This window comes from Gavia stellata, chromosome 5 (genome assembly GCF_030936135.1).
Source record: "Gavia stellata isolate bGavSte3 chromosome 5, bGavSte3.hap2, whole genome shotgun sequence".
Taxonomy (NCBI): domain Eukaryota; kingdom Metazoa; phylum Chordata; class Aves; order Gaviiformes; family Gaviidae; genus Gavia; species Gavia stellata.
The window spans coordinates 17,613,864-17,632,267 of record NC_082598.1 but is presented as its reverse complement, the minus strand read 5'-3'; the positions used below and the strand labels follow the sequence as shown (position 1 = coordinate 17,632,267).

The 18,404-nt window shown below is 38.9% G+C and overlaps 1 protein-coding gene across 7 annotated transcripts in view; it reads left to right on the top strand.

Annotated features, from left to right (window-relative positions):
* Positions 1-18,404, top strand: part of LDB2 (LIM domain binding 2) — a 223,380-nt gene that overhangs the window by 73,646 nt on the left and 131,330 nt on the right. For all 7 annotated transcript variants that reach the window (XM_059817498.1, XM_059817496.1, XM_059817497.1 and 4 more), the window contains exon 2: positions 5,577-5,679. In XM_059817498.1, the coding sequence (XP_059673481.1) occupies positions 5,577-5,679 (103 nt within the window). The remainder of the gene's footprint in view (positions 1-5,576; positions 5,680-18,404) is intronic.

Sequence of the window (18,404 nt, the reverse complement as noted above, 5' to 3'; positions counted from 1 at the left end):
AGCAGAGTTTTGGCAGGAAGTTGCAAGTATATAATGGAACAGAAAACTACTTATGACCAAAGCCAAGTCTTAAAATCTTTCTGCCAGTTTTACTACACATTGTTTGAGAGATGGCATCCAGCCACACTAGTAAGTGAAATAAAAGCAAGCAACACCATTAAAACTGTGAATATGTGTGAAATAACAAATGGAAGGAATAGAGTCGAGCATTCCTGGCAGGGGGAGGGGAGCTGGAGATTCTGTAAGATACCACTAGCTGCAAGGTTAAAGGTACGTTCAATACGTTCAATGACATGTAAAACATGTTTTACAATTAAGAGAAAATAATTGAGATAGAATAATGAAGGCAAAGGCAATGGGAGTGGTCCTTACAAACCAGCCCTGGGCAACCAGATCGGTCCTCTTTTTCAGGTGTTTTTAATAACTGTACAAGGTGCCACATATTGCTAGCAAAGATGCTCTGAATGTAAGATAGGTGTGCATCTTCTTGTACCTGTATGATAACACAGCCATTCGACTATATGGGTTTCTCACCTACCTACTGTGTATAAGTATTCCACTCTTCCACTCTGTTCACACTGTTTCCAAGAAAATTTAAGACTTAGAATATCAGTATTCCGTATAGAATTTATATAAATAGCAAAAAAACCCCTATGTCAGATCATAAAAACATTGTGCATTGCAGGGCCAGACCTACAGGTCAGTACTCAAATGTCCAAATGTATAAAATTAAGATATATAGATCCCTGTTAATTTGTTATTCCTGTGAAATTTATATCAGAACCTTAAATACCTTGGGTAGACTCAAGATGGGTCTAATTTAAAGCTAATGTGGAAAGTTATTGGTTTCTTGCATTCGGGCATTTTATTTTTAATGGTCTGCCAGTGTGCTCTCACTATAAACATTAGTGTCAGAATTTTTTTATGATACTTATCTTGTGAGTTTCATAATTTGTAATGGCTGTGCAGTTTTTACAGGTGTATTTAATCGCAAAATCTTATCTTGAACTGCATTTTAAAAGCTCAAGTGTAGTTTGATTTGCTGGGAATGGGAGGAGGGGAGGAATACCATTCTCTCCTTGGAGAGACAGCAGTTTCCTCGTGCAGTATTAACTTGAAAGAATACGAGACGCGCGTATGTTGCCAACAGGAGTGTGGACGTATAGAGTTCTGAAAATAGTAAGTGTCAATAGTGAAGGGTTGCGGGTGCCAGAAGAAAAATGTAAGCTCCCAAGGGCACTATCTCTTTTTATTTTTGCCTTGTCCAATGCCAAGCCACATAGGTTGATGTTTAAAATGCAGTTCTTCCCTGAAAAGGGATTATATTAAAAAAAAAAAGTCCCATTTCAAAACAGATGCATTTCCTGTGTGTATTCAGAATCGCATTTATTTGTTTTCATGACCCTCTTTTTAATATACTATTTACACCTGTTATATGTGTGCAGCCAGAAGTGGTGTGAGGGAGAAAACAAAAATCTGCTTCTCGCTGGGTACGAGCCGTGGAGCTGCCACGATGGGGCAGCTCTGCCCAAGGCTCGTAGGTAGTGGGACCTCTGTGTCCACTCTTCCTGGGAACACAGTAGCAGTGCTCTGTGGCTCTTTCCCCTCTGCAAAACACTAGCCTAGAAATCTGTAACAGGGGATTAAACCACTTAACCTGCTATGGCAGCAAACTGAACTGATTATTAATTCTTCTATCCTTGTTAGCTGCCAAGGACAAGTGATCAGTCTTCTTTATAGCAATCTTTTCATATGGTTGAAGACTGTTGTCACATTCCCTGTGAGCTGCTTCTTACACTAAACACAGTTAGGTCCTTCTGCCTTGCTTCCTGTGAGTCTTTTGGGGTTGGTTGGTTTGTTCGCTTATGTCTTTAAACTCAACGATTCCTGTTGTTCTCAGCTAAATTCTTTAAGAGTGGGTGGCTCAGACCTGGCCACAGGACTCTAGAAATGGGCAGACTATTCCAGTTGAAGTCATTCCAGAGATGTGTTTGCTGGCGTGGAAGGGAACTATATCTAAGACACTTCCCTTATTTGCAAGAGCAACAGATTGCTGACGTACCTGCTTTATGATCTGGACCATTTTCTACAGTACTGCTTAGTCAGTTATTCCCCATTTTGTATTTGTGCTTTTGTCACTTCATTTTATTGAATTTCATCTTCATTTCAGATCATTTCTGCAATCTGTCAAAATAATTTTGAATTCCAATTCTGTCCTGCAAGGTATCTGCATCCTCTCTTGAGCATGGATTCATGTACTGACTTTTCACATGAACTCCATTCTGCCTTCCAAGTCACTAAACGAAAATAAAGGCATTTGGAGAAAATGCGATAGGCTCAGTTGGCCTTATATTCCAGTTGCAAGATCTATTTTGGTTCAGCAATCACCATCACAGGCAAGTAGAAAAGCCTCATTTGGCTTGCAGACTCTTAATCATGTAAGTGTGTAAGGTGTAAAGAAGAACCCAGCTTGACTCTCAGATCCCACAGTGAACATGTGGGACTATTAGATGGAGGAGGAAAAAGAACATCATTGTACTTAAAATCTGATTACATTTGCCAAAGAAATCAGAGTCAGGAAAAAATATTGAAACCCTAGGATTCCATTTACTTGGAGACCCTATTCAGAGTTGAGCCATGCTTCAAATTACAAATAATACCGGGGGTGGAGGGGATCAGAGGGAACAATGACAGTTGTGGCAGAAGACATTTTGCTGCTTGGGTAGCTGGTTACAGCAGCATGGCATCTTCACTTCTGACCCAACTCACTGGCTGTCTCTGCCCTCTTCTCTCCTTTGACCCAATCTTTAATTTTATTTTAATACAAAATATTAATTTTTTTTTGGTTATGTTTAGGCCATTATTTCAATGTTTGAGCGTGTGAGTGCACTACGTGAAAGGGAGGTTGCCATGGTAATTTCTCATTATTGTTGAATAGAAAAATAATTACTCTGGCAAAATCCCCCGTAACCTGTCAGAGCATAAGTTAAAGATGCCTGGGGGCAGCCTTGCCTTCACCATCCCCTTTTTGCAAGAAAAAGGGGGTGATTTTGTTATTCTTCTTTTTTTTTTGTAATAACTGGATCATTTTTCAGCTTGGCTAGGGGACACCTCATTTGGATTTGTTCACCATTTGGCTGTAAGAGTAGTTGGGCCCACCTGTGACAAGGGTGGAGCAGAGAATTAATCAGCAGAGTGTATCCAAGCTTGACAGAGGATTTATATATGCTATTAAGATTTGGGGTTTTTTTGTGGGTGGGGTGTTGCATTTTCTGTTTTTCCTTCTTCCTGACATAAAATATGCAAAAGCATAAGATAAAAGACCTTGGACAGTATTCAAACTGTGACAGACTCTGGATATTTCATCTATCCAGGGTAATTCTGTCTCCACATTTTGCTTGCTTTCAGACTTCTTGGAAGCAAGAGTGAGTGCAAATATGTGTGGTTTTGAGGTGATGCCCTGCACTTTCCCTGCTCTTCTCTGTCCTTCCCGTGTGCATTTGCTTCCCAACTCTGTGATACCCCCCTTTTGCCTCCTGTGTTGTTGGATGCTCCATGAGCAGCTCCAGCGATACTCAACTGCTGAGTTAACAACTGCTGCAAATGTGGTATGTGACATTGGTTAAATCCTTCCCTCCCCTCTTCCTTCCCTATGACAAGTGTGTCTGAAAGATCCCAGTTAAAGGATACTGCAGCCTCTCTTTTGGCAAATGGCAGAGAGTAGTGGCTCATAACTATTGTTGGACAATACATTCTTGTATGGGCTTTTATGTCACCCACCAGGCTGTCCTGAGTGAAGGGTCGGTGAACAGAGGTGTGTTGCTAGAAGCTGGTTGCTGGGCTTCTGTCAAACACCTGTATAATATATTCTGTACTTACTGTTGTGGCTACTTGGCTAGTCAATGCAGCGATGTTTGCACGTGGAAACACTCATCGGGTTTACATCAGCAAAGAGGAAAGAGCAGCAGCTCTCTGTGACAACACATTTCTAAAATGTGGGAACGGTTTTGATACTTCTTTGTGTGACTGAATTTTGAGCGAGTACCTCAGGGCCGTGCCGCTTGTTGTCCTGCTGCTGCAGGGCGGGATAAGCCTTGGCAAGGAAGATGAATTACAGGCTCTAACCCAGCCAAGAAGTCTCTTGGAGGTCTCCGGTAGGAGCTGGAATGCTAAAACCTGTCCTTACCATTTCTCCATTGGGTGCTTGGCAAAAATCGAAGTAAAGTTGTGAGGCAGGAAAGATACCCTGCTCATCAGTTTGGAGTGAAATCCAGTATTAACGTCTTCAGGAAAAACAGGAGCAGAACTAAAAAACCCAAATAGTTATTTCTCTGTGTACTTATAATGGGTATGATAGATGCATGTTTTGTCTTAAATCGGCATTTTTTCTCAGGGTTTTTTTTCCTGTGAAGGTAACAAATGTTTTCTGACTTAGTTATGTATTGCTCAGGCATTAAGAGGTACTCAGTGCTCACTATGCTGAATGAACCTGGCCTTGCACGCTGGGAAGGCAGCTGCCGTGAGTGGGATAGAGCGGCTCTGAGGAGTGCAACTGGGGCACCTTCAGAAGTGTGTTTCCAGCTTTGTTGCTGATCCTGTGTGCTGCAAGTGATTTAAATCTCAGGGCCTCAAAGGAGCAGAAGAGACTGCACCAAACATTTCAAATCCAGCTATTAAATATATCCATAGCTTTTGAATGAAACTGTTGGTGGCTTCTGTTGTTGCCTGACTTCTGTGAAAACTCTTGCAAGCTGGACCACTTGCACACGTGCTAGACATCGAGGTTTGGGTGCCTGTTGTTGATCACCCGGGTCTGAAAATGCCTGATTCAATTGTCAAAGCCAACAGACCACCTGTAGTGGTGTATTGGTATATGCTTTACATTGTACGCTATATTAATAATTGCTATGTTCCAGCTATGTGTATTACTGTAAGTCTAAGTATACACAGGTCATCTTAAAGTACTGTTTTCACTTCATGTATCACACTGAAAAGTAAAGATTTCTCACAACAATTAGATTTAAGTAACTAGCTGGTATTTAATTAACCTGCAGTAGCATTGTATTTATATTAAATGCATTAGAGTGGAATGGCTATTATATTTAGTTTCTAAATAACTTTCTTGTCAACTCATGCTGATAATCGGGTTATGTAGCATTATAGAATTAAGTACTGAGGTTTCTTCATTATTAGGACCAAGCATTTGAGAGACACAGCCCAGAAAAAGGGGGAAAAAGTAATAATGGCTTTATTTGCAACTGATTTAGAAAACTATTTTTAGCATTTGAAGAAAAACATGTATTTATAAGAATGAAAGTTTTTTTACATATTTAGTGTGCTCAATAAAATGGAAGACAGCTTATTGGGTAATAAATGAAACATTTTAGCTTTTTTTCTTAAATTAGAACTAGAACTTTACCTAGGAAAATTAGTTTGAAATATCATATAGGCATCTACACCCCAAAATCATAGGTGAAGAAGTGCAAACTATGTGTGATCCTGTTGAATTTCTTTTTCAAAGGATGAGCATATTTTCATTTTGCCTCCTGTTAAGTGAATGATCTGTTGCTTCCTAGGATAGTGACAACCTCTGGTGGGATGCCTTTGCAACTGAATTTTTTGAAGATGATGCAACCTTAACCCTTTCATTTTGTTTGGAAGACGGACCAAAGCGATACAGTAAGAGATACATTTTTTGTTCTAATTTTAAGCCTGAGTTTCTAATCACAGTTTATCTGTAAGATACAGATGCAACCCGGGCAATGACAAGGTCACTTGTTGGTATTCAGTGACCATCAAGTTCCATTAAAGAATTGCATGGGTTGGGAATCCTTTTTTTTTTGTAGAATCCCTCTGAATTTCATTACATGAAAATAAATTATTTCCTAGTGGAGTAGGGCAAATAATACAATATAATCTTCGGAATTTTTTAATTAATTTGCTTTGGCTGTGCTTGCACTCTTTGTTAATTTGGTTTCCGCAAACATTTGAGTGTTGAGTCTTGTGGGCAAAATTGTTCACAGAAAGGGAACTTCATAGCAAATTTCAGTATCGTTGCTGGAAGGGGTTCCAGATTTAAACAGGGATCAGAAAAAAAATACCACAAGCTATATCCTTGCTGGTGTAGATAATCATTATTCCATCAGCTTCATGGATCTACGCTGTTTGCACACATTAAGGACCTGCCCTGGATACTGTCTGAACAGCAGTGGAAGTCTAGAATACTCTCAATCAAGCACTAAATGAAAGCTTGAATAAAAGTGAAGCAGTGAATAAATCTGATGGCATTGGTATCCATTGCCTGCTTACGCTGAGCAGGAAAAAGGGGTAAAATTCATCGAACAAATTGTTTGAAGTGAATAATTCACTCGGCTTTAGTACTAAGCAACAGAGAGATAAGTAAACATTGAAAAACTGTATTGCCAATTGTTTCACTCCATTCCGAGTGACCCTTGCTTCATGGTGACAGCTTGTGCTCTCTGCTTAATGTTCTGAATCTTGCAAGGTTCTTCTTTTTTTGTGAGAGTGACTGATTGTCAGTGTATCACTCACATACTTCTAATTCCTTTTATCAATTATCTCAGGTATTTATTTGACAAGTGTTACCTTCTGCTGGAGTAAAAATAACAGCCACTTTGAACGCACGTTCTGGGATTAGTGTTGACAGAATTACAGTTTCTTGCCTTTCAAAGAAAGTGATAACTCTGTAAAGGTCCTCAAATTACAGCCTATAGCAACGTTGGTAACAGCTGATCTGTCCTGATTAGGTTGAGTCAACTTGTCAGATATCAGATTTGCTAGTTGTGTTATCAGTCCAGAAGGCACAGATACATCAGCAAAAAAGCAATTAATGTCCAGTTAGATCAGAGAGAGTTGTGTTTCTGGAAAACAGTGCTGCATATGAAAGAATTTGTCAAAGAGTAAAATATTCCTGTTGTCACAAATGCCTGATAATGGTTGTGCTTTCTGTAGCTGGGACAGTTTGGTACAGGGTAATACTGTGATTCTTAGCATTGTTGCTGATAAGCATGATTGAAAGACCGAGTTACTGTGCGCAAGGTTTTAAAAGCCACTAGTACACAGGATTTTTCCTCTGGCTTTAATTTCTGACCTCTGTACAAACTGTTGTTGCTTTTGGTGTTGTTATTCTCAGCATCTTGAACTAAAGCTCAGCCTATAGGGCTCTTTCTGTTCATTCACACTTTCTTTCCTTTGTTAGTAAATATTTATGTAATTCTGAACTACAGTATTAGTGATTCTTTCTGACATGAGCAGTATTCCTGTTTAGTGATACTGTAAAGTGCATGCTTGAGCTGTTCCCGTCCGGGGCTTCCATCGCCTCTGAGCAGGCTTTGAGAACAGCCTTGGGGGTGCCAGGTTGTCCAAGTCCCTGCTTGGGGACACCTCCAGTGTTGCCTGGGGAGGGGAAAGAGTGGAGGTTGTATGTTAAGAGCAATCCTCTCTTCCTACCAGAGAAGTTTGTATGCAAAAACATGTCTAGGAGTTGAGAACATCAGCAGAAAATTGCTTCAACCAGTAGCAGGCCCTTGCTGAGCATAAAGACCTGGTTGAGGTCTCCGTTTTGCCTGCCCGAGCCGCATGCGTGCTCCATTACAACTATGGAGGGTCTTGGCATCTCCCAAAGACCATAATGTCACCCAGTACCTTTATTCCAAGTAACCAGTAAAATAGCTGGCCAGTGGGCTGGGGCTCCTGTTAGATGAGCCAGAGTACGCTGAGTGGCACCAAGCGTGGAGTTTTGGAAGAGGTCTCCATCCGCACTGTCCCGAGCGAGACACCTGCCTCCTCGCCCAGCGTGCACGCTCTTTAGTATCTAGTGGGCATTAAAAACATTCGAGCTTGCTGAGAGGGAAGAGAAAAGACAAATTGTTCTTACTCTTGCGGGCACAAACAGTAACGGAGGGAACCAAGATTAGGCCCTAGAAAAGAGAAATAGGCATCCTTTGAGGAGAAGTTTATAGAGTTGAAAGTGATGAAAGATGCCAACCTCTTGCCTCTGCTCCAGGATTCAGGTCAAAATTGCTTGCCTTTGTCTTGCTTCAGCCTGTGAGAGATTTGCTTACATCTCTAACAGTGGTTGTGGCTGCCACCTCATTTTCTTCCCTTTGGGCAATGATTTCCCTCTTTCGGGAACTAAAATATTCTCTTCTGGAGCAAACAAATTCCAGGAAAAATCTTGGGGGGGGAGGGGGGGGGGGTGGGGGCGGGCAGTGGTATGGGGAAGAAGAAATAGTTTTTTGTTGTCTATGGCCACAATTTTTGTCTGGGTTATGGCGATTCCCCGTCTTTTTCCCTCCTTGTTCTCAGGCACTATCCACATCTTGCCGTAAGCGCCAGAGACGAGGAGAGGCACAGTGTTTGCTCCAGGTTCCTTCTTCAAAGCCCCCAAGAGTGTTATGGGAGGCTGCTGGGAACTTGCATATTCTCTTCTGCTTTTCTCTAATCTTGACTGCAGTCCTCAAACCCCGCTGGGGCCTTCTTTTCCCTGCTTGCTTTAAACTTTTCCTTTCCATGGGTTTCCTGTCGCAGCCTTTTCCCCAACTGGCGCTCTCTGCCCTCTGCTATTACCTGGACAGCCCAATCCCATAGCCAATGCAAATGTTCAGAGCATGTGAATCAGGCCTGTAAATCATTGTTTATGTAAGTGTTACAGAATTTAAAAAAAATACTACTTTTACTTACCTCCTGTTTCTTTTAACTTTTAATACATAGTTCTGTCCAAGAAACTGTAAGGGTTCTAAGCTCACTTACTTTTTTGTCTCAGAAAACTAAGCTGCTTATTTAATTTCATGGCCCCAAACTGAAGCTTTATGAAAAATACTAAATATTTTTAGGCCTGCCTTTCAGATTATCATGTTTTACAGCACACCTCACTATACTGAGAAGAGTGTTTTTCTTCCTTTTACTACTCTCACTGTTGGATCTGCAAGGTTTCTCCTCGACTATCAGCTCTGAGATTCTTTAATTTGTAGGGAAAAATAGATACGGGTCAAAGTGAGGATTTTAAGTCACGGGGTTATGTTTACTTTACTTGGCATGAGACAGCACTATGTACTGATACTCTAGTTAGCTTTAAATGTGCCTGTGTATCTGTATGGCACAGCATGTAAAGATACTTACTTATGCCCTGGGAAGAGTAGAGGTCTGTTAGTTCAGTGATCCACCACTGCTAATTAATTTGATTGCCAGGTTTGTTAGACCTAGACCAGTTATCTTTGCAGAATATTATTCTGCCTTGAATAGACGTGCACTTGAAAGCCCAGCTCAACTTTTCATGCAGAGATTCTGTGTCAGACCTGAAATCACTGCTGTGCCCATCTTTGCAGATCTTTTTGTCTTTCTTCAGTATTTTATTTCTGTAGATGCGAGAACTTTACCTTCTGCAGTTCTTCCTCCCCAGTACAGCATTCCAGAAAGAAGATACTATTGTCTTTCAAACATCCACTGAAAACATATGTTTTTCTCCTTGCTTATACCCCTCAGCTATTCTGGTCTGCTGTTATCTATGAACCCTACTCATGTTATTAAATTCTATGTTGAAATTGAGTTTTAATGAGAAATGCTACAGAAAATAAAGATATATTTTAATGTAAGAAAGGTGTAAATTATGCGTGTTTTCTGTAGTCTGGCTTTTTGGCTACAGTGAGACGGAGAGAAAGATCACACATTCCAATGCCTAAAGACAGGGAAAGATTCCCAAAACCAGAGAGATGCTACCTGTTTTAAACTGCATTGAATTACATTCAACAGAAACTTAACAAGTAAACCCATGAAATTCATTTTACAGTGAGAGCAAAAGAAATTTGGTTTAATTTATTATGCCCTGATTTATTGCGTCAAGAAGTAAATAGGATTTAAACAAAACAAAAAAAGAAAATATGCCTAATGGAACAGATTTTTTTCCTGGTTGTGGATAAAACATATTCGTTTCCTGTTAAGAGCCTCCTATCCCTGTAAAAGAGTAAATACTAGACTCTGATCCATTGTTGCCCAGGTTCTTTGTTTCTTAGAGACAAAATATTTCCCGAACAGATAAGAGAAACAAGTTTGATTGACAGCTCTTAGCAGAGTCTCATCAGCTGCTGTGCTGACAGCCTGGTGATGCGCACTGTGCTGATGTGGTAGGGACTGACAGGTGACTGACAGCCCAAGACTGTGGAGACAGGAAAGATGAAGCATGCTCAGTAAGAATAATGTGCAGTGTTTATGCAGCACTGCAGAGAATAGGAGCTAGAAAGTTAACTCTTTCAGAGCAAAGTGACACTGTAACACATAATGGATGCAGTTGCCACTGTACAGAAAATTAGAGCTTGTCTACATTTCTGTTCACTAAATGCTTTCTGTTCATGAAGGAGCTATATACTGTGAGGAAGCAAAAGTATAAGCTATCACATTTGTAGCTGTAAAAAAAATTCGTATGTGGTAGGTATGATGGAGTCCTCAAAATGGATTTATTTAAGCCTATAGATGTAGAATGTATTGAGAATTTCAGGCACTTTTCATGGGCTTCCATCACCCAATTCTATATGGCATTGCGTAATGTTACACAGCGGACATTTCAGAAGGAACCAGTTGAGCTCTTTTGCTCCGTGTATCCCTAGAAAAACATAGTGATTTCAGTTTTATTGTTGCTCTGAATCTGATAATTAAATATGCGTTTTGTATTATAATTGCTACTGCAGTTTGTGTTTGGAATGTACAATGTAACTATACCATGCTTTGCATTTTATGCACTTATTGCTCATTTTCTCTGTTTGGTGCATGAACCCTGCTTGATTTTTCTTCATTTCTTGATTTTTTGATAACTGGAAAGTTAGAGGTAGAGTTCTCTGGGCAATAGTTTCAGAGTACAGTGAACTTTGGGCCAAATGGTAAAATCATCAGCTTTAAAGTGCTTATCTAAGTTTCTTTGTGTGTCTTTAGAATATATTATTTAGATGTATTTTAGACTTCACTATAAATTATTTAGTGAATACACAGCTAGTGAGCTGCAACAGATTCATTGTACCTTTGTCGCTGTTTATAACTTGTAAAGATACAGGTGACTTTACAGCCCTTTGTTGGATAACTTCTGCGGGGGTTAATGGTGGAAAGCTATCTCTAGTGGGCATTTCTTACAAGCAGGGAACATAGTTTGGGAATAAACAGGAAAAGTTTGCCACACATGACCCACTTGCTTAACTATTGCCAAAACGATGGTTTCGAGAGGCTAGCACACTACATTATCACCCCAACTTTCTATAAAACTGTCGTCTGGCTTCTCTCACATAACTCTTACAGAGAAAATTAAATTTGCCAAGAGAAACAGATTGTATTATTTCCAGGAACATGCTCTTTCTTTTTCCTTTTATTTTTTTCCCAGAGAAATCCCAGTCATTAAACATGACTTGAGCATTCAGGTACAACACAGTAAATTGGCCTAGCTTAGTAAATGAGACAGATTATTCTGTGTGACTGCCTGGTCTTCATCTTTATATACCGCTCTGCTAGTTTTGGTTTTTTTCGAAGTTTCTTGGCAATACTTCCGAGTTTAATATCAGAACATAGATGAAAATTTTGTTAAAATCGGGTCTAACAGGTCCACAAGTGCCTGTGGATCACCACTAGCACCTCCATCCCCACTTCATGATTTCTAATTGGATAATTACTTCTTAAAATTGGTGTTTTACGGAGTTCTCTAATCCATTTTACATATGCTCTATGAAAACTGTATATTAATGATTTTTAGTAAGAATATAAGCAATGCACTAGTAAGTCAAATGCATTACAGGTGTCTAAGTGTATTATACCTATGCACTTATCTTTATCACCCAAACTTCTGTAAGCTCATCAAAGAATAAAATGAGATTTGTTTGACAAGACCTATTTTACATAAACCCATGTTGACTGGCATTAATTACATCCCTTTCACTTCAATCTTCATCAGTTAAATCCTGTAAAATTTTTTTTCACTATTTTGTCTGGATTGTTATCAAGCAAGTGTATTATGTTATACAGTTACCTGGCTGTATAGTGTCCCTTCTTAAGTATCAGCAAAACAGTAGTGTTTTTTTTTAATTCCCTCAGTAGTTGTTTTTTTTTTTCATTATTATTTTGTAACACCAGATAGAAACGTGCGAAAGAAACTCTTAGAGCTGCTAATTTTAAAACAATTACTCCTAATAGATACTATTTAAGATCCTTCTTAGCTGCTAACGGACTAGGAAGCACTTTTCATCTCAATATCCAAAAGTAGAACAAAAAATATTGATGTTAACAAATTTTCTGTTTCCAAAATAAATTGTTTTGAATAAAATTCAAGATCTTTCTTATTTTCTCTACCCCATACAGTCATGGATTTTTCACTGCCACCTTAAGCATCTCGCTCTCTTATCTGATATTTCATAATGTTTTTTTACAGAATGTTTTCCTCTTTTTTTCTCTTTGCTTTACATTCTATAATCGTAATTATCAGGGTTTTTTCCTTCTAATTATTGCCTTCATTTTTCTACTAACTTTTTTGTCAAAGTTGTTTTCTTTCTCACAGTACAGTTGTGGCTTTTGGATATCTTATCAAGTCTGTTTAACTGATTCTTAATTTTCATGCATAGTTTTTATCTGTATTTTGTCCCAGTCAGTTGAGCTTTGGTGCATCCAGTATTTTGAAGCACCAGCTGTATCTCTCCTATTGACTGGGATTGCCTTTTCTTTGGCTGTACTGAATGCACATTTTGGATGGCATTTGTACAGAAACATGTGGTCTGATTGGAGAGTGTCCAGAGGAAAGCAAAAGTCTTGAAAATAAGACTTACTAAGAAAAATGAAAGAATTTGATTTGGTCAGTCTACGGAAGAGAAGACATGGGAAAAAGGCGAGGGGAAAATGGGACATAATAACAAGACCTATCAAGGAAAGGCATGTGGTCTGTTTCCATATCCGTGATGAGCAGAAGAGATGCTGGCCTTAAACTGCATAGAAAAACTACATTGAGGGCTTAGTTCGTAACGATAAGAAAAATGAGGTGCTGGAACAGATTCCCGGGGAGGCTGTGGAGCCTCCATCAGCCAAGGGACTGTATCTGACCTGCATTTCTGATTCCCTGGAGTCTCTGGTGCCAAAGCAAGTGCCAGCTTTCAGCCCCCTGTTCAGTTCAGTCTCAGCCATCATAACAAGTTCCGGAATGATTTTCTCATCTTGGGTGCTAAACTTTTTGTGATTAAAAACACCCTACTATTTCTCATTTTTAGCAATATGAATAATGTTTTTCTAATACTGCTGGCTATGCAAGACTTCCCGGCACAAATCTTCCACCGATTTCCTTCAGAACGTGCGTTTTTCTTTTTCTCCATATTACTGACAGGTGCTGAAGGAATAATTCCTTCTGGTTTCTGATTTGTGATTAGCAGGTCTGAATTAGACCTTCACCTCTGCCTGCCTGTTAGTTAGCGTAATGTTCCTGTGCTTCTGAGTTATTGATACCTTTAAAACATAAAAGGACTTTTTTACTGTAAAGTGCCAGCCATGTGCAACATGTGTGTGCGTGCACATATGTACACACACGACCTCGGTTAGGTAATCCATAGAAGGGTTTATCATGAAAACTGTCCTATCAGCCTCTTTTTCAAATATCTTACAAATAAGTACAAGATTTCAGATGTCTTACAAATGGGTATCTCAAATCTCTTCTGCTTGTTACTAAGCATGTTATACAAATCAATGTCAGAGACCCTATGTCTGTAAAGTGGCACCTGGAAAAGGGCTACTAAAATCCTAATGTGAATATTGCACAGTTATATATAGCCTCTAATTGCAATGGCACACTGAAATCCCAGTCAATCAGATTGATTCTGCTGCTGTATAAACAGATTAAGAGATAAGCCCTCTTTGGCAGAAATCATAATATAATAGGACATGATACATTATAGGAGTCTAGGGTCCATTCAGAGACCAGGAAGAATAAAGGCAAAATTAACATGAGAGAATCACAGTGATTTATGGGCTTTTTCTCTGCCCAATACAAATAATCCCTTTGTTGTGGTTGGCTTTTGTTCACCCATTTGGTCCAAATTATGTAGTGTTCAGTTCTTTCTCTCTGCTGGAGACAGTGTTAATAAAATGCTGGAAATCCATGCAAAATAATGGAAATCAATAGCTTTTTACACCAAAATATTCAACAACTTTTCACTATTACAAAGTCAGGGTAAATGATTTCTTTCTTTCCACAGTGTGATGGCAGTTGTGAAGAATTGGTCAGTACGTTTTCTCTTTTGCTGAATAACTGGCAGGCAGATCAGTGTTTGGCTTCAAATGGCATCAGTACATTAAATATAGATCATTAAGTTTTTTAAAAAATTGAGAAATAAAAATGTTGTTATACTAAGGTGTTTTAAAATATTTTTGGCATGAAATTGAAAATATTCGGTTGTTATTACTTCAGCTTTTAAAATTATCAGGTGATTTTAAGATGGTCAGTTAGTATATGTTATGTTCTTGCAGAAAAATGTTCTAACATAGTTACAGGGTTCCTGTAAGAAGCAAGGCTCAGTGTGAATATTCATCAAAATCTAGAATTATATGTATCTTTCCCTTAGTAGTCTTGAGATGTTTTTCTTCTGCATTTTTCGTTTTATTTCTTTTCTTTTATTACGCTTATGTTGTTTCTTTTTCAGAAGTGAAACACCCCATTCTATGAATGACCTAAGCAATATCATAAAAACTTGGAAACTTTGTGGCAGAGCATATTTTCATATTGTCATCTCGTTTCTAGACCAAAGAGAGGCATTTAACTACGTATAGTAGTTTTACCCACAACCAGTATAAACTATAATACTTTGGAGCATATGAATTGCCCGAAGGTATTAGAAATGAATTTCCTTTTATAGAGCACTGAATAACTAAACAGCAGACTGTCAGACTTTTTTCTTCCCTTTTTGAATCCTCAGGTGCAGGTGAATCAGAATATTGAACTTAATAGGTCTGGGAGCTTTATATATATTATGATAACTTTATAATAATTTGAAAATTCTACATTGTGCATATACACCTAACATGGCAGGTAGTGGTGTTGCAGACTCACGGCTCTAGCACACTAGCAGGACAAGGCTTCCAGGTGCAGATGATCTTTTTTAAGTTCAGATAATAAAAAATTTGCTGCAAAATGTGACCTCTACCCACAAATTTAATCTCACAGATATGTATGCACACACAAATAGAACACAGTCAAATATGCAAATATGCATCCTAATATAGTGTTGGATTTATTACACAAATGTGCTTGTTTGTGTTTACTGTGCAAATAAAACTTTAATAAAACTTTTACGTTGTATGTCAGTGATGCAGTTGTGCTGTTCCACATGATGCACCTCATTTTTAGGCACTAGGTATTTACTGTAGTGGAATATTTTTAAATGGCTTAGGAGAATACAATATGCAACATCACCAAAAATTATGGAATCTTTCTAGAAATACATTTAAACTGGGTCAGCTGCAGCACCATGATTAGTAGCAATAGAGCCAAAAGCTGACTCTGGACACTGAGATACTGTTCCCAATTCCATATTGAAAGTTTCCTTGAATTAATGTAGTCATGAATTTTTTTTTAAAGTCTGCTGTGTATGAGAAGGCTGAGATATTACACAGTGGCTATCATTCTTTATCATATTGAATTCTGCACTCCAAATTGTATTACCTTTAAAATGTTGCTGACATTTTGCTGTTCCACTATTCTGATCCATACAGGTTTTATACCGTAGTATTTTAAGTTCATTCTGGTGCATATAGCAGTGTAAGCAGTACCTTGCATTTCTTGTTTCTTCTCTCCTTGTTTTCTCAGAGAAGTGGGTTCTGTGGAGTATTTGTTTAGGATTTTTCAAGACAAATGCAGCCAACATATAGATACTATTAAAAGTTTACATTAGAGAGGACAGTTTATAGGAATATGTATTGGATTTGGAACAGAATGATTGAGATTTGTGATATTCCTTTGGTTTTGTGGAGTTCAAACTACTCTTCTACTGAACTACTGGGAATGTCCTGCCTTCTAAGGACATTGTTCGGTGCCCAGCTCTGCCTGCACTGGAAGAAGTGCTAATCTAGGTCCAGTATTCCACAGCTGCTCTTTTTTGAAGGATCTTGGCTCAAGTCATTGACAGTGAATGTTGGTACCTTGATTTTATATTGTATGAGAAAGCCAAGAGAAGGAGTACAGGCTAGCTCTGAAGCACTAGAGATGGTCTGGGCTGCTGAGGACATAATGCTGCAGCACGTGGAGTTACCCGCAACCTTGTGGTTTCACTGTGTAGGTCTGTTTCATTGCTGTCACCCAGCCAAGACATGTGAATCATCATTCACTGGTTGAGAAAAGTTTATTGCTCAAGGGTGCTATCACATGCAGCTTAGGACTGGACAAGAGTCTAAGTGATGTCTCTTCCGTACCTCTACTCCAGAACAAACTGCCTGCTTGTAAGAGTGTTCCTTCAGTCAAAGGGCTTGCGCCTTGACTACAGTGTCTTGAAAATGCTATTCTTTCATTATCAGTGTTGCCTTTTTCATACCGTTCAGTTTGAAACAGCTGCTTTTCATCTGTGACCTGGGCTAATCTTAGAAGTTTACCATTTTGGATATAGTGGAGGAATGTGTGCAGAGAGAAGCACCAGTGGACAGCTATCTGTTCAGCAGCAGCTTTTGAGTCAACATCATCTGTGCAGTTCACTGAGTGCCTGAAAGTAGATGTTGACCATTTTGTTGTATCTTTTAAAAATCCATTACTGCTCCCATCTCCATTTGGCTATGAAAAGCTTTTATATACAATTTTATCTAGTCCAGAAATATTAGAATACTGTGTAATTCAATTTTATTTTTGTCTTTAATGTCTGGACCTGAATTAATAGGGCATTACTTTTCATCCTGATATCAATCTTGTTCCTTTCATTCAGATCCAAATTCCTTTGTAGTACATGATTTAATTCACTAAAATGAGGTAAAATGAAACCCTGGTCCAGGGAGCATTAAACTAACATATTTTTGGTGGCACATATGAAAGCAACAGCCTGCTGTATAACTGTTTGTGTTTCCCTCCCCTCTTTTAGTTCCTTAGAGACTTAAAAACTTTTTTCACTCTCAAGAACCGATATCTATATTTGTTCCTCACCCCCCTACCACCCCTTTTCAGCCTTAAGAAAAATCAGTTCATCCATTATTAAATGAGATTAGAGAGATTAAAAATACACTTTTCTTTTATAAAATCAAGTCCCTGTGATTTTTTTTTTAAGCAATTCTGAACTCAAACTAGTTTGGTATTCCCTAACTGAGGATCAGTGCTTTCTTTTGTGGCAAATTAGCTTTGATTTGACAGCTATTTTTGTTCCAAGATTGTATGCACACCAGCTTTTCTGCTGGGGCTTGCCTCTTAGGGACAGTTGCACATGCATGGCTGGTTATGCATCAAATTCTGTAATCCAAAGGGATGCTCCAGGTCATGGTTATTTAAAAAAAAAAAAAAAAGTCCAAGCAAAGAGATGTTGAACCAGAACATGGCCTTGCACCAAGAAACTGTTTATCAAGTTGGAAAACAAAGAAGTATCTGCCCTTTCCAGACTGTTTCTATTCAATATTCTGCTTTTCTTCATCATGCATGCACAACTAAATTGATTGACCTGGTTAGTAATTTTAGAATGAAAATGAAATAGAATATATCTTATACTGAGAGAAGGGTTTAAGTTAGCCTCATAAAACGTGCACGACCTGTAATGTGAATTTCTGTACAACTTGAGAACTGTATTATGGTAGGGAGAAGGTGCTTGAGGAAATAGATAGGAAAAGTCTGGACAATACATTCCAACTTGGTGATCCAGATCTCCAGCCACCTCCAGAAAGGCAGGGTTTGTACTGTTAGCACTCTCAGGGGTAGCTTGTTGATTTAAGGTTATAATCGGTTGTGCTAGTAGCTGGAGGCTACATCGACATTAGCAAGCAGTGCAGTGAAGTAGGAGAGGATCTGAAGAGCAAAACAGCTGGTGTTGAGGACACGATGTCCACACGAAACATGTTTTGCAGAGATTTACTTTGGACTAGATCCAGTCCAGTCTAGTGAACTGGTAATGGCTGGAGCACATTAGGTGCATTCCTGGAGTCCATCTGATTCCTCTGTTGTGAAAGGAATCCAGTTTGTGAGCTTGGAGACCTCTTCACAGTGCAGACCAAAGCAGGGTGATTCAGCCACTGACTTCAGAAAAGCAGTCCTTAACTGAGCTAAAAAGTGAGTGTGAATTTAGCTCTGGAGAAGGAACCCCTTTGTGATAATGCCTTCATTAGGCATCCTGCCAGGTGCCACGTATGGCATCCTGGGTAAAAAAGTTGATTTAATTTTACTTTTGATATAATTTATAGCATAGAGGGAATAACCC